This window comes from Eurosta solidaginis, chromosome 1, assembly GCF_040869045.1.
Source record: "Eurosta solidaginis isolate ZX-2024a chromosome 1, ASM4086904v1, whole genome shotgun sequence".
Classification (NCBI taxonomy): domain Eukaryota; kingdom Metazoa; phylum Arthropoda; class Insecta; order Diptera; family Tephritidae; genus Eurosta; species Eurosta solidaginis.
Window position 1 is genome coordinate 342,433,553 of NC_090319.1, and position 23,238 is coordinate 342,456,790.

A 23,238-nucleotide genomic window follows, 5' to 3' on the forward strand; every position below is an offset into this window, starting at 1 on the left:
AGTGGCGACTACTAGAATTTACCAAGAGCCGACAAAGCGCTTTGGAGTGCAGTGCTGCGAATTATTTTGCGCCGGCTCTCTATACTTTCAGGAAACTCAAAAACGCAGTAGTTGAATATCGTTGGATACTTCCAGTATTACCCTTTGAGGTGGTTGCAGAGGTCTTGTCGTCATTATCTCACTGGTAGGATTATCGGGATATGGGCCAGGTTTCTTTAAGATAATATTTAAGTAACAGTTGACATGATATATTAGGGGATCCTCTATTGTATAAAGTTGAAGAGGGTAATAGAGAAGTCTCAATGTTGCTTTTGGTCAAACCAATCCAAAAGCATGACATAAGATACAGGAATCCTCCACACTGCTTTTCTTCCTGTGTCTTTTTGTTATGCCTTATGGGTTTCTTCAGTTTCAAAAAGGTTTATATTTTAAGGCTAGTTCCATTTTACCGGAGTAAAATAGTAGCTGATGTTCTACTTTAATGCTAAGGCTCATGAATGAAGTAATTAAAAACATTGCAAAACCATGATGAATATTTACAAGTCACGTCTTGTTGTTCTTGTAGATCTTAGGTTAGGTTGAGTAGCTTCCCCGGTAGGGGAAACCTCACTAAGGCAGCATTAAGCTCACTTGTGGTACCACATGTAATAATGGTGACGCAAGATACAGCCACTAAAATTTATCAATCTAGCTATCTATGTGCCCTAGATAAATCCTCCGAAAACACATGATAATATTACATTCGCCCAGTTCTGACAATGAAGCACAAAGTAACTTACTAAATCCGCCTCACCATCCTCCTTGCAACTGCAACAGGAAGGATTTTCCAATATACTGAGACGTTCTTCATCAACTTCGAACCATCAGTGAGCCAGTTAGCTCTTTTCAGATTCGTCCGTTAAAATGCCAATCTCTACTCCCAGAGCGAGTTTACCATTTTCCTAAACTTTTCTGATATGTTGTATCTGGCAGATGTAGTCCGTTATATAAACTATATCCAAACTCAACGTCAGGCAGTTGTTGAGCCCTTTTGTTGATTGTTTTGTTGACCAATGTCGTGGCCAGCAATGTCTCCAGTTACCAAGCATGTTATTGATGTAGTCCACTTCGTCTGAACTCCCTCACACTAGTTGGCTTGTTCAACATTTTTCCTGCATGTTTTTGCTAGCCCTTTATTCTTAGGGCTCTTAGGTAATTTGCATTATCAGAAAGACTAAGTTCATTAGCGTAAAGAGAGAGTAATCTTTGTAAGACGAATGAAGTTCAGCCAATGTTTTGTTAATGTCATATCCTCAGAACTATTTCCCTCAGGAATGCCTGGTTTCCTCTTATTTACAACTTCCACGACATTATTTTCAACTTACTCTACAAAAACTGGTTATCGAAGATATTTCCTGAATTCGTCGATGTACTGTTACTTTATGCCATTGATGATCATCGAAACGTACTTTAGATGGTTTGATATGCATTTCTTGTTTACCATTAGCCAGTCCCATTGTAAGTGAAACACCACCATCGCGTAGCGCCAAGTTCAAGTAATCGGTACCGTGCCCTAATAAAATAAACAAAATCATTTGCATTGCGAATTTTTTTATTACTTAGCAATTTGTATACGAACCTGTATAAAATAGTAAACCATTGGGTTGACGCGTGCGAAAATATAACGTAATAGCATCCTGAGCGCTCACAATCGGCTCGGCGCTAGTTTGGCCGAGATCATATGACAGGAACTGTTGACCGCGAAATGTTGCTTCAGAAGGCGCTTTTTCTAAAATGTAATCAGAATGTCATATATGCAGCATAGATATGTGCCATATAAACTTGGATGGAAGTATTTACCTTTTTCACAATATTGTCCATCGTATTCCAGATTGCGACACTCGCATATTGGTCCTGCATCAGTTGAGATACAAATGCCGCCATGTTGACAAGGATCACTACGTTCGCAAGCATCCGTAGCATTACCACCACGTACACCCTGCGTGAAAAATTGTATGCACAAAAAGTTTAGTAAGCATCTAAATGTTCAAATCAGCCCAAAATAAAAGTTTACTCTTTTTAAATAACATACCCTGGGTACTTTTTCTTTGGGCATTTCACCATTATCACACGGGCCATCTCCACACTAGAAAAAAGGCAAAATTTGTTTATTTTAGATATACTCAACTAATACAAAAAATATATATATTTAATGCATAATCATACAGTACTTCAAATTAATGATAACTTCTGGGTAGTTATGCAATTATGAATTGGCGGATCCCATACCTCATGGAAACAGTTACATCATAATTGTTTGTGAGTCGATCACGACAAAATGGCTAGATGGTGGTTTTATATGCGCACCACATCGGGTACGCTTTGGTATTGACTTCTGGATGACCTCGGAAGATTTTGGGAATACATCCTGATCATTTCGATTTTATTTCCTGAATAATTTTAGTGCTATCTTCTTCGTTTCGATGCTATTTTTGCTAGCTTTGTCATAATTTGAGGAACGTTTCTGGGTTGTTTTCGGGATTAGTATGGCATCATTTCCTGATTATTTCGTGACTATTTCTTGGCCATTTGGAAATTTTTTTGGATATAATTTAGGGAATGTTTTGGTATCATTTTGAGACTATTTTTGAAATCGATGCGAGCCTATTTCGGAACAATTTCGTTTTTATCAATGGATCTCATCGGATTTGTTTTCGAGAATATTTCAAGACGATGTTGAAACTATTTTATGGACGATATCGGACACTTTTTTTCAAGATCATTTGAAATAGTTTTCCGTGGAGTTTATAAACAACTTTTCCAAGAACGAGGGAACCTCGCCCCATTTCAAAGCAAAATACTCAGCAAATTGTTGTAGATTAGTTTCTGTCTGTGTGTCAAATTTCATCAAAATTTGATTACAAATAGCAGCATCTGGACATCCACACATCCAAGTATCGGATTGTATTTGCAATCATTTCAGGAACATTTTGAGATAATTTCGGGACTACCTTCGCATCATTTTAGAACTATTTTCGGAGAGTGGTATTCCTTTTTAATTACTTTGGTAAAATTTCCAGATTGATATGAGACTTTTTAAGGTATCATTACGGGACTATTGGGATAAGATTTCGGATAAGAATTCAGAATAGTTCCGGAACTGTTTCCGGATTATTACTGGAGTTTTGTATAGAGTTCATACTCCCCCCGCTGGGAACATTTTTTCAAAATCGTTACCACTCTGACCAAGGCCAATAATATTTGGCATAAGGCTAAGATATAGGTCCAAGCAATTGGAAAAGTGAGCAATACGCAACCTTTAACCAAAATTTAAATGTTTAACTCGCTGCGCGCAGCTAGCTACTTACTTACTTACTTAATTGGCGCTTAACCGTCTAAACCGTTATGGCTGTCCAACAAGGCGCGCCAGTCGCTCCTTCGCTCCGCCAATTGGTCACACAACTATTTACATTGAAGTAAAACGATAAGCATTTTACAAAAGGTCTTTAGAGCTCTTTGATAAAGTGCATAGGTCTGTACATCAACAGCTTAAGTGAGCAGATCACTTTCCCCATTGCTATCGAGCACGAACTTACGACTTATTGTCCAAGACACCGGTTGTTGAACTCATCAGTCATTGCTCTACCGGATATTTATACACCGGTTCAACAGTTACTGATCGGCCTCGAGGGGAAATGTTGGCCAACGCTCCTCCAATCACCATCAACCCTCCATCGGTTCATATTTCACCAGTCTCCTCCAGTTCTGCCGTTCTATATGCTGACCACCCCTATTCACTGTTTATCAACAGAAAACCATAATGTCGGCATTTTTCCAAGGCGGCAGTATTGGCCGGAGCTCGTTATCTGGAGATCAAGCGCGCTTGCTCAGATCTCTGAGTTTGGAGACCAATTAAAATTAACTAAATGCCATCGATAGCAGCTAAGACCTTGTCACTTCTCTTCGAGCTTGCTTATTAAGTGTGAAATAAATTCTATATTAATTTAAATGCCTTTAAATCAATTGGCCTTGGCAATAAACCTTTGTTGATACTAAAATATCTCTGATAGTGTAAAACTTCCTATTGCAGGCTCTGACCTTGATAAAGACAACAATGGTCTCCTACCGTAAGTAGAACAGCTCGCTAAACAAGGTTATCATAGCAGAAGATATCTCGTCCTAGTAGTGAACACAAAAGAGTCCGTATTATTCCCGATTAGTACTTTGAATTTGTCGAAGCTGACCTATTTATTGTGTATCACTAGAGTTGAGGAACGAAAGCGCAAAACGATTCAAAACTATTTAAGACATATTCACTTCGGCTATGGTGGAAGCTGAGTTTGGGGTTCGCATTTGATAATTTTTTCTTTTAATATGCGCATTGAATCGCGATTGCTGTGGTAGCAATAACGCGGAACCGTCAAAGGCCAATTCTAGTAATATATGGGACAACCGGTCGACCCATTTCATACAAATATACAAGTTCAAACACAGACTCGAATTCCAGAGAACTGCCACCCAAACACATAAAGGGCTAGCTATATGGGCAGACTCATGAGATCCGGAAGCATATAAAATTGCCTACTAGCAGCATTATATATATTGTGACGAATACTAGCATCACTAAGCGATACTGGCATTACTAAGCCGATACTAAGCAGCCACACGTAAACAAATCAATCATCATGTACACACATACATACAAGGCAACGGAGAGATACTCATAAACACATGTAAACATCAGCAGAAGTAGTACTCACATATACACACGCATATGGCTACAAACTACAAATATACATGGAATGGCTGGTAACCAAGAATGAAGTTCACGAAATTACTAGACCTTAGGATAAATGGGTGAATGAGGAAACTGAGAGTATAAAAGCATCGCAAGCTGAGGCATGACGAAGCAATTTGATTTAAACTCGCATTTAGTTGTGAAGTAAGAGTTATTGTGATGTACTCCCAAAGTAGTCTAATAAAGACCATTTTGCATTACTGAATATTGGAGTTATTTATTCGAACGTTTGCAGAAGGTTTCAAATAAGCGGAATTTCCCAAAATTCGTTACAATATACATATATATTCATATATATATATATATATATATTATAGTATAGACTTTTATATTCAATGGCCGAGTATCTCTCATATGTGAAATGGCGCAACCCCACAGTTCCTTTGGCACCATCCGCTCAAAACATCACAGCCCTGTTTTTTTTATCAAATATTACAACCTCATAATGACAATGGAATAACCATCATTTTTATACCATGGTTATAACAAATTTAAATTTTACATTACTTGGCATGGCATCGCTCAGTTTTCCAAAACTGCTTTTAGCCTAATGACCCTATATAGCTTTCCATACAAAATTAATTATTAAGTTGCTCTGAGGTCTAAGCTAAGCGATTTTTTTTAACCCGCAAATAATTCCAACATAAATTTTGAATGCGGATGCGAGTATTTACAGATTTAGATATCCTTTAAAACGTATGTATATTAAATTGAAACCAAAGTAAACCCTTTTTAGAAATGGTTAAAAAATTTGTTAAATAAATTTTTTTTACAAATTTACCTTTATATCACGTGGTTGCTTCATTTCTTGACGGCGTGTCGGCCCACCTGGCTGATCGGCGTATACCAAATTGCGTATGGCACCCCGGAATCTCGGTTCGAAGATTACACTTGGCAAAGCCAATAATGCCAATTTTGTGCTGTACCTACACACCCCCATAAAAAATGTGTTGATATGCACAAATACATACACACGCATTAGTATAAGAATGATGTGTGTCAATTGAAATCTATATAACTATATGATTTTCACCAAACAATTTAAACATGAGTATATATGGTACAAAGCTTTAGGGCATGGCGAATCTTAAGCTGAAAATTTATGATTATAGAATCCTTTGCATAAAAAACTGAACTTACGATTTTTGTAATCATAATTCTAGAGGCAATCGATTATATTTATAATCGCTATCACTTTGCTCCCTTAACTGCCACCAACAGGCGCGGTAGATAATATGGGTACAGTTGGTAGTTTTACCCACACGGACTTTGGCAACTTTCGGAAAAGGCATTACTTCCAAACTTCAATTCATTTCCAAAAAATGGTCCTAAATATTAGCTGAGTTACATTCGACTCCAAGAAATGACCTCAAATATTAGCTGTTGATCCGCCAAAAATATTTTAAGAAATTCGTACTTTTTTATCTGCGAAATAAGTTTGCATTTTAGTATATAGGGAAGTTGAAGTTGGTGATTGCAGGATGAGCCGATTACAGCAAATCGGGCGTGAACAGCAAAGGGCAAACTTAAAAAAAACAAGTAAGGACGGGACTGTCTTCGGCTGTGCCTTCATACCTTTCATGAATGGGGCTGAACAATAATCTTATCCCGTTTGTAATCTCCAAATAATCGGATGCATAAGATAAGAAATATATAGTGAACAGATGTACATACCTAAACGATTTTTAAGATAAATATAAAATAAAAAATGGCAAAAAACCCTCTTATCTGAACGATCGGTTGTATGGGATTTATATTATATGATATATTAGAATAAATATCACCAAGTTTAATGCTTTTATATTGGAAATTAAGGGAGAAATGGCTAAAAATCTTTCTATCTGAACGATCGGTTGTATGTGATATATATTATATATAGCTCCGATCGAAATGATTTTTTCATGAAATCTTCTATGATATATTAGAATAAATATCACCAAGTTTAATGCTTTTATATTGGAAATTAAGGGAGAAATGGCTAAAACTCTTTCTATCTGAACGATCGGTTGTATGGGATATATACTATATATAGCTCCGATCAAAGTGATTTTTTCAGAAAATCATCTATGATATATTAAAATATATATCACCGAGTTCCACGATTATACTTTCTAAATTGCGACAGGAATGACCAAAATCGTCTTATCTGAACGATCGGTTGTATGGGAGATATATGTTATAGTGGTGCCGTCCTACCGGATCCGACAAATGTCTAATATAATACAAAAATACATGCCAAATTTCATTGAGATATCTCAAAATTTGAGGGACTAGTTTGCGTTCAAACAGACAGATGGACGGACAGACGGACATGGCTATATCAACTCAGTTCGTCGCCCTGATCAATTCGGTATACTTAATGGTGAGTCTATCTTCTATATTTCTCAACGTCACAAACATCGGACCAAAATTAATATACCATTTCATGTTCATGAAAGGTATAACAAGTAAGAAAGTCTAAGTTCGGGTGAAACCGAACATTACATACCCAGCTGTGCACTTGAAACGCTGTTTTTGTTTGCGTTGTGTGGTTAATAGTGTTATAAGGCTACGCTGTAGTGTCGCTGGTCACGCCCATTTTCAGAATTAGTTTAAGCTTTGTTCTAAGCTCAATCATATCACTGCGAGGTAGAATGTCAGTCAAATATAACTTTCCATTTTTCTAAATTTTCGATATCGAAAAAGTGGGCGTGGCTTTCATCCTATTTCTCTCATTTTCAATACCAATCTATTCTGGGTCGATATAAGCCCGTATACCGAATTTGGTGAAGATATCTCTATATTTTCTCAAGTTATCGTGTTAGCGGACGGACAAACGAATGGGCGGACATGGCTTAATCAACATTTTTTTTCGATACTGATGATTTTGATGTATGGAATTCTATATCTATCTCGATTCCTTTATACCTGTACAACCAACCGTTATCCAATCAAAGTTATAATACCCTGTGTACAAGCACAGCAGGGTATAAAGATATGAATTTTTCTCGTATTTCTAACTAGCCCAGAATACCCCATTTGATGCGACTATACTTTGCACGAAATAATCTGAAAGGAATCTCTATGCCCGGGTATAGGTTCGACATCTTTCCGAATGTAAGAAAATACGAAAAACCCCAGCTGAAAGGTTCTGCTCTAGAGATAACCACTATTGGATGATAAATGACAAATAGCGTTGCAGTTAAATTGCAGTCCTTGGTCGGGAACCCCTTTATCACTTATAGATTCAATATATAACAGCAAAATAAAATGCTGAACAATAATAAATTTCTGACACCTGCAGATGCGCTTCCATGTCTTAGGCAAATATGTGGAGGTCCGCACCATTTTGTTCACTAAAAATGCTATCGGTGAGTGGCGATTGGAGGAGCATTTGCCCAACCAGACTCTTTCTACTTAATCCTTAATAAAGAAATTGATTTCTATTATGAAGCTAAGTAGGAGCGAAAGATCTTCTTGCCGAATAATATTGCGACTCGTCTTCTCCCTCATGCTGGCAGCTTCTTCAATAGCACAGTGACCTGTTACGGTACCCGTAAGCACTCTAACTGCAGATTTCTTTGGTTTGAGATGAAAGCTTGTTCCTTTTTATCCAATCATGGCCATCAGTATCTTGTCATGCCGGTTGTTCCCATCAAGTGCGTGATTCCCGTAGATAACCCAGTGATGGTTGTTGTTGTATTAACAGTCATTATTTGGGTGCGATCACTCACAAATTGCCACCTCAGCCCTCTAGCGGCAGTCCAAGGAATTAGTGTTTTAACAGGGGTGGGCCATAGGGAAGTTGCTGTTAGAGGCGCAGGTTCCACAATACAATTGAAAAGATGGATGCTTGTGTCAAATCCCGCGCAGGACATACATTACGTATGTCTGCGCTGATTCTGGACAAGTAGTAGTTTAGCCTGTTACAGTATCCAGAACGAAGTTGGGCAAGGGTGAATCGTGTCTTCATTGTTAGTGTTTCTTCTTCTTTTGCAAGAGTAGGATTGAGTATATAAATAACGGGGTTCACCAGGCGCATCATTGCAAAGGCGTTTACCGATTCTGTGTAGATTTTGCCTAAGGCATCCTTATTATTGTCTGGATCAAATAGCTGCGTAAGCAGTTGTCTGGTCATAATGCTTTCGGAGATATTTGTTTATCCTTCGAGCAGGGGGAATATATAAAGCAGCTAATTGCTTGAGTTTTCTTTTTTTGTGACAATTTAACAATAACTGTCTGCTCAGCATTTCGTTTTGGTCAGGGTCCCAAGAAGTCATTGCGTGGCAATTCTGAGTGTACTATTTTGGCAGGCCTGTAGACTTTGCCAGTATGCGTTTTCAAGACCAAGCGACCAACATTTCAGTCTAAGCTCATTTAAACCAGAGATGATCACTTTCAAAATCGATGTGCCTTGCGACCCACTGAGAGGGATACGTTGAGTTGCCCTTTGAAAATTAGCAAGGCTCTACAACTTCGCATGATATCCGAATTTCTCCAGTTCGATTATCATGCCTTAAAGGCAGCATGACTGTCTCAAGTTCGATTCTCATGCTTTAAAGGCAGCATGACTATCAACAAAGACCATTAACTGGCTTTTTGATGATGGCTTTGGTGTGATGTTAGCGTGCTCCGCCTACCACACCGAAGATCCTGGGTTCACGCCCCGGAAAAAGCAACAACAGAGACTTTAAAAACAAGTTTTTTCAATTAGAAGAAAATTTTTCTAATCGGGGTCGCCCCTCGGCAGTGTTTGGCAAGCAACTCGAGTGTATTTCTGCCATGAAAGGCTCTGAGTGAAAACTCATCTGCCTTGCAAATTCCGCTCGGAGTCAGCATAAACAAGTAGGTGCCATCCCGCCAATTTGTAGGAAAAAAGAAATAGGTACACGACACAAATTGGAAGAGAAGCTCGGCCTTAGATCTCTTCGGAGTTTATCGCGCCTTACATTTATTTATTTTATTTACTCTATGTGGCCTAGACGTCTGCGCTTAAGACATTGCAAGAATCGGAAAGTAGATAAGTCTGACCGATCAACAGATGCTTCGAGTAACTTTTTCATTTTTAAGCCTTCTGTGTTCAGATATTAATGTTTCTACCACTTCCAAGGCCCCCCTCTCATACCCCTATCGAAGGATATCTTATGTTATGTGTCTGGCGTTAGGCAAATGCCTCTAAGAACAACTTCGATGGTGCAACCCTGTTAAAACAGCTAGCCTTCTTAATTTGCTCGAAAAGGTTTTGATCAACATTCAGCTCGACAATAACAATAATAATAATAATAGCAGTATTTTTGTGATAAAGTCCTAAGTATCTCTGTTCAAACCAAATGTAATGCACGATTTCAATCGTGTCTTTTTCCCAATTGTCACATACAATATGTACGCACTGACATTGTTTGGTGAAAACATATAAGATTTTTTTTTTTTTGCATTTCTCGGTAGATAACCAACCAATTTGGCATGCCGCCTACATAGACATCAGAGTTGGTGGCAAATTTTCCAAATTGAAATTCCTTGCCCTTAGTTGTACTGCTCTGCGACACGCCATCCACAATCAGCGATGTTTGTTCATCATTGCGTAATACCTATAAACAATAAAAATGTCAATGCAAAAAGTAAGTATAAAACCTATGTACCAATAAAAAATAGAAGAAGAACGACACATCTCCACTCAGTTTCAGTGTTAACTCACCTGCACTCTATGCCAATGTCCATCATGTAATTCACGTCCCACAGTTATGATATGCGCACCACCACCCAAATTATAACGCAAACGCAATGCACCTTCAACCAATTTCAATTCAAAGAAATCATAAGTACCGCCATCATCGGTGTACAGCACCAGACCATTCGGTTGTTCAGTCTTAAATTCTAACTCCAACGAACCATTGAGACCCGTATACCATTTACGAAATTGGGCGAATGAATTTTGTGAACCATCCAATTGGAAAGCGTTGCATGGCGATAATAATGTTGAACAAAGCAACAACAAACCGGTGAAAGCATACGCTGAGGCGGGTAAATTTGTTGATGTTGTTGGAAAGAATAGCAACAACAAGGATGAGGTGGAGCGCATTGACTTTCGACTCGTTTTCAGGCGTGCACCGCAATAGGATGTATATGGCGTTGACGGCCGTAATGGCAATTTTTGTTGTTGTTGTTGTTGTTGTTTAGCTAATAGTGTTTGTTGTTGTTGTTCTTGGCTACTATTATTGCAGCAGCCGCTTAGGTTGTTGCTATTCAGATTCCTTCGTTTGCTGTTATTCATACTTATACTATTACAACTAATATGGCTGCTGGTGTTGTTGCTGGTGCTTTTGCAGCTATAACTCCATTGTACTGATGTACCGTTAGTGATATAACTAACAGCATTCATTGCATATGCACTAAAATTGCATGCCATACTTTTGACTTTGCTACTTTTTAGAAAAGACTCGTTATGGTGTTCGCTGCACAGGACATGCTGACTACTTGAGTTGACTTGATTGGTGTTGCATATTTTTAGGCGTTTGCACTGTAGAGACTATAGACTATAGCCATTACTTGAATGCGTGTGTGTGCGTGAATGTATGTAGATAATTATGAATGTATGCGTGTATACATAAAATATAAATTTTTGATATGTTCCAAAAAATGATGTGCCTATAGAACGTTATTTGGTGATTTAAACGTCGTTAAGTGCATGGCATTAAAAAGACATCATCTGCTACTACGCCGAAAAGCACACAACGCTTTTTATTTTTGTTTGTTGAAAGTTATGCCTTTTTTTGTAATTTTACTTAATGCACATATGTTAGCTCATCTGGTTGTGGTAGTTCATATGTTGAACGCATTTAGCTTTCTATGCATTATTTATAATATTTGCATTAGCTGTTGGCGTCCTTGATAGATTGTATTACTGTTCAGTTTGTATATATATCTACAGACACACAAGTTTATATATGTACATATATATTCATACACAAGTATTAAGTTTTTGGTGGTTTTTGAGTGTGAAAATTTTTACATTTCGGCTACTCAGCTCATATATACTATTATCGTTTACGTTATGTGTTTATTCGTATTAATGTATGAGTGCGTGTGTGTATAAAAACCTTGAGGCCCTTCTACATCCTACAATCTAGCACGTACATCTGGTTGTATAAGTATTTTATAAATGAATATGTATTTGGGTGCACGGTAAAAATGCATTTTGAATCGCTTAAATTACACAGGCCAGACCCAGAAACCAATCTATATATTTCCGAAGGTTTATGATGCGCTGAATCGAAATCTGGCCTCAAAATTGCTCTGACAGCTCTGATTTTCGAGATATCTTAACCTGAAAGTGCAAAGAACACCGTTTTTACCCATATTTGAGGTTATGTAGCCTTGCAGATGTTTTTTTTTTACCAAAAAATGCTGGCATCTTTATGTACAAGTCCTCTTCTTTCAAATGGCGTTGAGTTTGCTCAAACATCATTTTTTTCGCTGAGATATCGCATCTTGAAATTTGCATGTTTCTAAATTTCCATACATCTGAAAATCGATTAAGATAACATAGACATGATATAGTCGATTACTAATTTTCTTAAATTGAGTCTTGTTTTTCTTAAAATTTTGTCTCACACCATAAGTGTGCTAATTCACCACACCCCTACACTATCTAACCCTCGGGTACCAAGTCACACACAGCCCTAACCCCTAGGGGTAGTCTATCATACCGCAAGCAGGCTAACCCACTTAACCCTGGGGACACTATGATGCGAGACAAAATTTTAAGAAAAATAAGACTCACTTCAAGAAAATTAGAACCGAATATATCATGTCTATGTTATCTTAATCGATTTTCAGGTGTAGGAAATTTTAGAAACATGAAAATTTTAAAAGCGATATCTCAGCGAAAAAAATGATATTTGAGCAAAATTAACGCCATTTGAAAGAAGAAGAATTGTACTTAAAGATGCCAAGCTATTATTTTGGTGAAAGAAAACATCTGCAAGGCTACATAACCTCAAATATGGGTAAAAACGGTGTTATTTGTACTTTTGAGTTAGGATATCTCGAGCTGATAGAGCAATTTTGAGGGCAGATTTCTATTCATCGCATCAAAATCCTTCGAAAATATATAGTCCGGTTTCTGGGTCTGAGATGCTGTCGGCCTTTGGTATTTTAATTCACCCCAGAGATAGGCTACCGGTGCATGTAGACGAGGGCATTGTATAATTTAAAGAGGTTTTTTAGTAATTATTCGGAAAGAATCGGAATCTCGATAGCGTACTGTGCGAAAAACTGAGGCCCCTATTAAAACAAACTGATTGGACCTTATCAATGCGGTTTCAGAACTGCTGAATTTACTATCGACCTGATCATCACGATGTGCCAGATCCTGGAGAAAAATCATGATAACCATCTTTTCGTCGTCTACAAAATTGCCTTAGAAACTAAACGAGGCTCCAGGTAAGGCGACACCTTTTCGTGCGATTTCTTCAACATAATGCCATAGAATATAATTCTAGCAGCAGATCTAAACCGCGATGGTAGAATCTGTTATATGGGCGTATAACTACTGGCGTAAGCTGGTAATTCTGAAAAAGTAGTACTTGCTTGTCCTCCAAGAAAGAATCGGCGCATTCGCTCCTTGGCAGCCACGTCACTGTTGACGTATATAAATTCGAGACTGAAAATGATTTCGTCTATTTGGGAACCAGCATTAGCAGCAAAAAAAATGTCAGCTTAGAAATCAAACGGAAAATAACTCTTACCAAAAAGTGCTACTTTGAACTGAGTAGTCTCCCTCGATCAATAAAAATCACGATCCACAAATCGCTCATCATAGCTGTTCTGATGTATGCCTCGGAATAATGGGCGGTGTCGAGAGAAGATGAGATGAGATAAATTCACTGGAAAATGTATGGTCCTGACCGTGATGCTGACGGCGAGTATTGAAGGTAGTATGATGATGGGCTGTACGAGATTTACGCAGATATGACGATAGTGCAGCGAATAAAAACCCAAAGGCTTTGCTGGCTAGGTCATGTTAAACGAGTGGTAGAAGAGGCTCCGGTCAAAAAAGTATTTGAGGTGACCCCGCAGTTTGGAAACAGAGACAGTAGGAGACGTCCACTGAGTTGGGAGAGGCAGGTGAAGGAAGACTTGTCATCCCTTGGTGCTCCGAATTGGCATCTGTTAACGGAAGAAAGAGATAACTGGCGTGACAAGTTACGCAACTGCCAAAATCTCTTAGGCGGTTTAGCGCCAATTCATTAATGACGATGATGCTTGGCAGTATTACAAAGATCTAACGATTTTTTCACGAACACAAGCGAAATATTTGCGAAGAAATCGAATTTAATCGCTGCATTCAAAGCATTAGAGAGGAAATCGTAAGCTCTACATATAACAGTGCCAATGCAGCGAATAAATTGAATTTCGAGAAGCTCAAGAGCGTTACGAGTATTTCGAGATGCGGGAATCTTGAAAGAAGCCGCTTACCCAAAGTGGTAGTTTGCAATGGTTAAAAGGAATCTAGATAAGTAGAGTATTATCATAAAAAATATTTTGACTGAGTATGTGCCACCGCCATTTAAAATCATAACTTAAGCGAGAATTGAGATAAATTTACAAAATTTGGTATCCAAAATAGATTTGTATTGAGCGAAATTAAACAATAAGCATACCTACATTTTCGATATCGAAAATCGAATATCGATAAATCACATCGAAAGACTGACAAAGTGATGAAACTTAGTGAGTGGGTTGAAGCAAAATAAAAGTTTTAAGGGTAATCGCGAAAAACGTAATAAGAGCAAACATAACGAATATCTACAAGAATTCATCACTTGCAGTAGTTGGCGCTTGAAACTTTTTTCGCAATTATGCTTCATTTAATAAAAATTTTGTCAAATCAGCGTTGCTCCGCCCATATTTAGAAGAAGAAAATTTAAAAGCTTTTCAAGCCGTAAATTAAACGCCGTTGAAGATACCACACCTAATGAATTCACTTCCACAATCTCTCGCCTTAAATGTGATTGAAAGTTTGTAGTCCATTTTGTACTCGGCTACACGGCAAAGGCAGATTAGCAAGTTTAGGGATTTAAAAACTCGTATTGTCGAAGAATGGGATAAGATACCACGCGAAGCCGCTCAAAAATTAATTGCATCTATGGGAAATTATCTTGAAGGTGTTATTTACGGAGGTCGTACAAGGTAATAAACTAAATAACAAAGTAATGTTTTCTAAGGCAAGGGACGGTGCACGGTGTTTTTGAGATAACTTCAGTTTTAATTAAATAATTAGCACAAACATGTAAACACATGAAAATTAAGTATTTGTTCAAATAAAAGCATATTTTTATTAAAATTGTGCATTTGAATTTTTTTGACACCGTCATTAGTTTCCTTTCTATATAGCTTAACAATTTTGTTCTGTAGCTACACGAAATAAGAAATGAGCCACTGTATATCGTGACTTGCATTTATTTTTTATTGAACTCTTGGGATATTTTTGGCTTCTCATAATAACGCATGACATACATTCCTTCTTCGTGAAAACTGATGTCTATTGGAAATTCCAGAAGATACCTAGTTACTACAAACCTTTTCTCCCCCTATGCATTTGGGCCTTCCCAATCTTTAGCTACCAAATTCGGGTACAGCGATGCCTGCCGTCTATTCTTTGATCAAGAAGTAGCCAAAGAGCTTCAAGGATCTTTTAGTGCATTGTTCTAAAAATAACCATATTTTGAGTGTCGGCAAAGTCGAACAGATTGGGATATGTTAAATAGTAAAGGCAGAACGAAAACGCCGTCGACGTAAAAAAATTGCATACAAATTTAAGGTTTAAAATAAAATATTTTTTAATTTTGTTTTGTCTGCTTTTGCTGTCATTCTTTACTATGCCAAAAATTACTACTGCGCCACCCTAATATGATGAATTTCATATCAAAACCTATAAAAAAGGTACATTTTCATCCCGACCCCTCAGATTTTGATGAAATTTTGCATAGAGGTACACTTTCCCTAACAAACGCCCCCTCTTTTTTAGAAATTGCATTTTTGAAAAATTGTGGGCGTGGCAAGGTGCCAAATTTGTGAAAAATGAGTGAAAAATGATGGTAATAGGTATTTTTGAGCTGTGATAACTACGGAATGGCTGAACCGATCGCATTTTTCACAACTTTGAACCTTGCCACGGCCACAATTTTCAAAAATGCAATTTCTGAAAATGAGGTTGTGTTTGTATAGGTAAAGTGTACCTGTATGCAAAATTTCATAAAAATCTGAGGTGGTCGGGTTCAATGCATATCGATTTTGATATGAAATTCATCATATGCATTTACTCGTGCTGACGTCGATTTGTGCACGTGTATTTTTGTGTAAAGCCATTTCTTTGTAAGTATGTTTATATGTAGATATTGAATGTCGCGTATTACTATAACTGTCACTTATATACATGTGCATATAATCGTATATGTTTGTTTGTATAGCTTTTCATTGAATTTTATTTACGCTCTGCTTTTCTCAACTCTCCATTGTACACGAATTCCTTCACTGTGTGTTGTTCGTTGTTTTGTTGTTGTTTTTTTTTTTTTTACTATGCCGTTTGTTTGAGTTGCCGACGAGTGTTTATTTTTTGTTTATTGTTCACAAAAAAAGCTTTCTTCAAGCTTTCACAACTGTTTAATATTCTGATTGAGAGCAAAAAAAAGCTCTCACTCCCGCTCTACTCATCTCATTTTTCTATTCGCTACATCTAACTCACTTTTTTTACCGATTTCCTTTTTTTCTTAATAAGTTATTTGTGTGTGTTAAAGCGAAGGTGAATTGAAGCGGACAGCTGCGCCATTAAGTATGCTAAGTTTTTATTGCACTTTTTGCTTTTCAACTAATTTTCGAAATAGAAGCGGACGGTTGGTCGGTGTTACGGAGTTATTTGGTTAGTCTAGTATTACTTTTTGGTTAAGTTGGCTTACAAGTAGTTTTTTTTTATTTATTCACTGTCTTTTTTAATACTTTGAAGCATTTTTTATTATTTTTTATTTTCTGTTATTCCCCTTTCACAGCACTGCCGCACAAAGTTTTGTTTTTTGTGTTGAGCCAAAAAGCAAATCTTATTATATTTTCCAATATTTTCTGTAAACAGAAAGCAAGAGAGAATATGTGTTGTACAAAAAAATTTTAAATGCATACATTTAGGCGCAGACATTTTTATATATAATTAATGATGGTTTTACTTATGAAAGGGTTTGTACGTATTTGATAGAACTCTAAGAACACTTAAAACGTTTTTATTAAAATTAAAAAAAAAATGTCTTTCCCTTTATTTAAAATCATGCAACAGCCATTTTAGGGCAGCAATAACTCCAACTCGCAATGAATGTTTTGAGTTCTGCGGTCGAAATTCATTGCTTTGATCATTTGAAATTTACAATATTTTGCCCTAGTGGTTTAAGAGTAAGTGAAAAAGGTTTATACAACAAAATTTTACAAATTCCTTTTTGGAAAGTTCGCATAAAATAGGAACTTAGAGATAGCTAGATAGTTAAAATGCTATAGGAAATTATTTGCGCAAAAATTTTACTAGGATTGAATCTGTACAAAGAACGTGGAAGATCCCAGAGAAGAAAAAGATAAATTTCCGCCTTGAAGTATGCAACAATTTTGTATTCGTTATTTATTTTGCATTTTCTGTACAGACGACCATTGCTCGTATGTTAGTTTGGTGTATGTCCTGCTGCGAATCGCATTATTTCCGAATTAGTGCAGACATAAATATCGCATTAAGAATTCCAGCACCAGCTCGAAAGTAGTCATTAAATCTGTAGTGCTAAACTATTGCTTCGCGTGTCTGTCTACCACACAATTTTACGTCAGCTGAGTGAAAGAAATATTGTCTTATGAACAAGTTATCCTTTAATTTTAAGAAAAAGGAGTTCTTAAATTATTTTTCACACTTTACTATAAGGTTATGTGGAAAAATAGTTTTCATAAACATAAAAATTTCAAAGAATTGTCAGACAGCCAATTGAACACGCTGAGTGAATGTACCAAAAAGATTGTATACTCATTAATTTGACGTGAAATCCCAATCGTTGAATGGTTAAAAAATACTACAAGGTGCGTTTGAAGGCTAATCAACAGTTGTGTTTTCCAAATGCGCCCATTATTACACATTTGCTAGAAAAATGGATGATTAAAAAATTGTTTTTAAATAGAATAGGGCTCCTGAAATTTCATTCCAAAATTAACTCAGCAAAATTTTTCAAGTTTAAAATAACCATTAGCTCCATTCACCATATAAGTTACAGAATAGCTACTCATAAAACAATATCCCAAGGTAATGAACCCCGTATATAATAAGGCAATTTTAAGTGCGCCCCACAGCCATCCGATTTTACCCATTCTGTAATCATAATGAATAAATATTGTCATTTTGAAAGCCGAAACCATAGTACAGGTTTACAAGTATGATATGTGTGAGAAGGAAACAATTATTTTCTCTTTCTTAAACACTGTGGAATCTGCGTGGAACGTGCCTTTGACACTGAACGAAATGTCAAAATTACCGGGGTTGCTATCGTGGAAAGCGACGCAGGAAAACAAAAAAAGGAGCGGAATATCAGATACGGGTTGCTGTGATGGTAAATTTTTTTGAACGAATTTAGTATGAAAATATAGTGCACCTATATGAGTCCTACAGAAAATTATACAAAAGTCTTGAATTGGGGTATCTGAGGACGCGTAGTTACTCCTGTATTAAGAATAAAAACACGGGTGCTAAGTTTTTCTACTCGTTGAAGAGTTCTTCACGAAAAACGGTTTGAATCCAAGGTCGACTACAATAACCCGTCCAAAAATGTGGAAAGAGAAATGAAAACACGCGTTTTGTCCTGTTATCAATAGTCCAAATACGAAAAAGTATTCGAATTATTGGAAGCGAGGCAAAAACGTGTTGGTCGTGTTTTAGCATTCGTCCCCGGTAGTAAAGTATCACAATTTGTTAATTAAAATTGTCCAAAACACATGGATTTTAAAGAGAGATGTAACTAAGGGCTCGTTCGAAAGTAAATAAGGCTATTTCTTTGTAATTTTACAATAAACATTTGACGAAATTTTCGTTAGCAGCTACTACACTTTTCTTGGACCTAAGAAGTACAACAGTGCCAAATAGCATCCACAAAAAAAAAAACCAACAAGAACAAGCATTTTATCAGGTGAGCGTGGCTGTGTATGTGCGTGCCGCTACATATCCTACTTGTAAACCTTTACAATGGCCGAAACCGAAATAAATTCAAAAAACGTAAAAAAAACTGAACGAAAGCTAAATCGTTACTAAGAACCAAAAAAAAAATACAACCTGAACGGAACCAAAATAACTTTGAAGGATTGAACTAAAAATAGCACTGATTTCAAAAGGAAGCTGATATAGGAACTATATCGATATCATTTTTAATAACGAAACCAACGTATCTTGGAAAAGCGAAACGGAAAACTTTTTAAATAATAATTTTGACAAACAGAAACCAAAACTTTGTTTTGGCTCAAGTGTATATCTGTAGTCTTCCTGTTTTTAAGTAATCAAAACTAGACATTAATCTATTAGTTGATAAATTTATGTAGAGATCAATCAAAATTTAAGTACACAACTAAACGCCAAGCCCTCAATAAGTCCCTTTGACGTTTTGGGATTTGCGACTTAATTAGCTTTCATTCATTTTTTCATTTAAATAAAAAAAAAAAAAAACAAAAAAAAAAGTAAAACCTCATAAATCACTTTAAAAACTGTTTTTCCAGGGACGGAAAATAATTTTATGTTTTTTTCGGAGTCGAAAAAGTCCGGGTCAAAAAATTGTCCTAGGTGAAAAAGGTTTGAGTTCTCAGGTAATATATAGCAATATGTCGAATCATGCATCCTTTTTATTTTTCGAACTTTTCCATAAAAGTCCACATATAAAAGTAGAATCTGTATATTTATTTTTTGAGTCCGATAGAACTAGCTAAACTCAGACTTTTAAAAATAAAAGTCCAGAAATAAAAGTTAAATCCGGACTTTAATACCAAAATAAAAGTCCAGCTTGATAACAAAGAAACGGCTTATCCGAATTAAACTTTTTTTTTAAATAAAAGTTTAACTTTTATTTCCGGACTTTTAAAAATAAAAGAGTTTAACTAGTTCTATCGGACTCAGGTAATAAAAATCCGAAAATAATTTGTATCGTGATCCAAATACATTAAAAGTCCACAATTAATAGTTTTGCAAGGAATTATATTATAAAGGGAACAATAGTTTCCGCCCCTGGTTTTTTCCATATCATTAGCTAAAATATCTCTTTTACATATTATTTTCATATTATATTTTCTCTCATCTACCACTTCCACTGCATCTATTACTTTAATGCACAGCTGCCACAAACACAGTGGCCACGGTTATGACCACTCAAGTACCACTACTGTTTGTTGTTTTTAGGTTAAACGACAGTAGCTAGCGAGTAATGTAATGAAGGCAAAGGCTTTGAGGGTCGCAGAGATGAAGGTATATCTGTGTGTGTAGAAGAAAGCTCAACTGCCTGCCCTTACCGCTCAATGTCACATTTTGCTACGCAATCTTTTCGGTCCCTAAATCTATGAACATGTACATACTAAAAATTTTGTGAAAAAAATTTGTGAGGTATCAATTTTTTTCTAGCAATAATTTTTTTATGATTTCAATGTCCTTAATATAAATTTATTATTTTTTGCTCTAAAAGAAAGAAAACGAAGGCAAATTAAAAATCGATAAATTCGATATTCTAGTAATTAGGGAAAAAAATGTTCCGCAATGTCACGCACACACAAACTCCCATTAGAATCAAATTTTTTTATATCCCCCAGTGTGCTTACTGCTGTTTCTAAGGTTCAAGTGCTCCGTTGAACACATTTTTTTTTTTAGTATATTGAATTTTTTATTGGCTTTTCACATACTATAATTTAACTTTGCTTGCCAAATTTTTCAGTTCGCACAAATAATATTTCCTCAACTTGTTTGTTTAAATATTCAACTATCGTAAGTATTAAATATTTATCTAGGATTTTTTATAATTATATCAAATTTAAATTTTTTTCCATTATATCTTTTCACACACCATTAATTTTTTGCCAATTTTCTTCAATTATCGATCCACACTGCAATCGCGACGAAACTAGACTGCAATTTTCTGCCCTGTGTAAGTATTCCTGCGTAGAGTTCTTGAACGTTTGCTTCGTTCGGGATATGAATACTCACTCACACATATCCACACTAATATACCCTTCTTTGTTCACATCAAACCGTTACATACGTACGTAGAAAGCTCTATCGGTTCTATTCACAACTACATACGCATGTGTAGCTAATATTATGTGCAGAGTTTCTTAAAAGAGGTTACTTCACACACGAGTTAGTCGAGGTTTTAATAGCCAGCCAACAAAGAGCTTAAATAAATTGAATGTGTTCATAGTGCCCCCGGAATTTGTTTGATGGCAAACCCCTAATTGGGTACCAGCACTTATGTCATAAAATAACTTTCTGATCAACTTTTTCGAGATCAAGGACCTTGGGGTCATCTTCGACTCCTCGTTCTCTTTCAATAACCTGTAGTGTGTATGCCTCTCTCGGTTTCCTAAGGCGTAATAGCATAAATTTTTCAGATCCATATACCTTGAAATTTCTTTACTCATCGTTTGTACGCTCCAAACTTGAATATGCGGCCTTCATTTTGAGGCCATACCATAAGTTTACAATTTGACAGAATTGAACGAGTACACAAGGTTTTTCTCTAATTTTGTCTTAGATCTCTACAATTCTTCGACCCAATTCCTAACTATACCTCCCGCTTGCTTCTTATTAATTTACAATCATTACAACCATTATTAATGGTGACATTGACTGCGCATCCTTGCTGAGCTCTATTAACTTTCTTATACCAGCTAGGTCTCTACGTTTTTATTATCCATTTTACATTAAACTTACGTCTACCAACTATGCGCGAAATGCTCCTATATCGCGTGCTCTGCGCGAGTTCAATGAGATCTCTAATTAAATTATGCCTGGTGCCCTGGAATGCAAAGAAACATAAGAGAGACTTCGAGAAAGGAAATAAAGTTAAAGGAATACAGGAATTCTATATGATTCATCAAACAGGAAAGATGTGAACAGAAGCGCGGCACTGCGAAATTTTCTAAGATCATGTGCAAATCCTGCAACGCTAGACTCACAATGTGGCTCATATCCCTAAAAAGACAAGACTAAGGCTTACGATGAATACTTAACTTGTCACTGTCTTTTAACGTCACATGCTTATAAGTTAGGCTTCGTCAGTAACAGCAGACGGAGGAAGTGCGAATTGCAGGAAGAAACGGTTGAGCACGTTCTGTGTTCATGTCCTGCGCTCACCTGGTCAAGGTTACAGCTACTAGGGGCCGTAAAGATACCAGATATCGATTTAGCTATTAAGCTAGGACCTAGAAAGACTTAGTATTTGCCAAGAGAACGGATTTATCCTATGACATAAGTCCTATTACCTAATGAGGGGTGTTTTCGTTTCGTCGTTAAATAAATTCTAGTAACACTGTGGACATATTCAGTCTATGAGAGGTCGTTACTGACCGGCCAGTTCAACCTAACCTAACCTAGAAGTGAAGTGAAGATTCTCACTCGTGGATCGATATATGATATATCTTGTGCTTGTCCAGTTTGCCTTCAGTGTGAAATAAAAGAAGTAGTGTGGTAAATACTTAGGTAATGTGCTGGTAACCATGAAAAAAGCCGGTGGCACTTGTTTTGCAAACTATGAAAAATGGGCAAAGACACGTAGGACACAAATTGGCAGAGAAGCTCCACTTTAATCCCCTCGGAGTTTGGGATTCCTTAAATAAAAGGTTGTTACCATAAGTGTCGTTCTCTTTAAAGTTTGCCAAACACTGCTATATGCATACATATATATATAAATACAGAAACGAGCAAAGATTTTTTCTTCGTGTTAGTATTTATTCGCTAGTTGTTAGGGAGCGAACTGAAATGTTCGGCAATTGAGCTTTACTTTGACGTCTATATGAGGCATTGATGTTGGTGGGGTAAAATATGCGCTTGCAGTACACCCACATTCAGGGACACACACATCCATACAACTACATACACTCATAGTCATTGAAACTCGTAGTAAATTTTGACTACATTCCACATAAATTTGATTTGCACTCACACATATGCACTTTTTGAACGGTTGACATTTACATGCACGCATGCACATGTATATGTATGTGCCAATGTATGCTGCTTATGGCCTCTTATAACTTATGCCAATAACGTGGATGAAAGGAGTGCAGTGTATGGCTAACTTTCAGAAAGGTTCATAACCTGCATATGGAGCTAAATAGTACATTAGGGTGGTTCATTTCGTATAGAATGAATAAATAAAATAAAAAAATAAAAATAAATTTATTAAAATTAAAATAAAACTAAATAATATAAACCAAAATGA

General features: G+C 36.5%; 1 protein-coding gene across 19 annotated transcripts in view; it reads right to left on the minus strand.

The window, feature by feature from the left end:
• Nrx-1 (Neurexin 1) overlaps window positions 1-23,238 on the minus strand; it is a 119,347-nt gene that overhangs the window by 89,804 nt on the left and 6,305 nt on the right. For 7 of the 19 annotated variants that reach the window (XM_067762395.1, XM_067762394.1, XM_067762396.1 and 4 more), the window contains 8 exons: window positions 16,250-16,873; window positions 10,452-11,678; window positions 10,211-10,344; window positions 5,559-5,703; window positions 2,072-2,125; window positions 1,840-1,978; window positions 1,619-1,768; window positions 1,365-1,552 (listed from right to left, as the gene is read on the minus strand). In XM_067762395.1, coding sequence (XP_067618496.1) covers window positions 1,365-1,552; window positions 1,619-1,768; window positions 1,840-1,978; window positions 2,072-2,125; window positions 5,559-5,703; window positions 10,211-10,344; window positions 10,452-11,162 — 1,521 coding nt within the window. In that variant the 5' untranslated portion in view covers window positions 11,163-11,678; window positions 16,250-16,873. Of the gene's footprint in view, window positions 1-1,364; window positions 1,553-1,618; window positions 1,769-1,839; window positions 1,979-2,071; window positions 2,126-5,558; window positions 5,704-10,210; window positions 10,345-10,451; window positions 11,791-16,080; window positions 16,874-20,569; window positions 20,947-23,238 lie in introns of those variants that run through there. The other 12 variants (XR_010949063.1, XM_067762407.1, XM_067762389.1 and 9 more) reach the window with 9 other exon arrangements.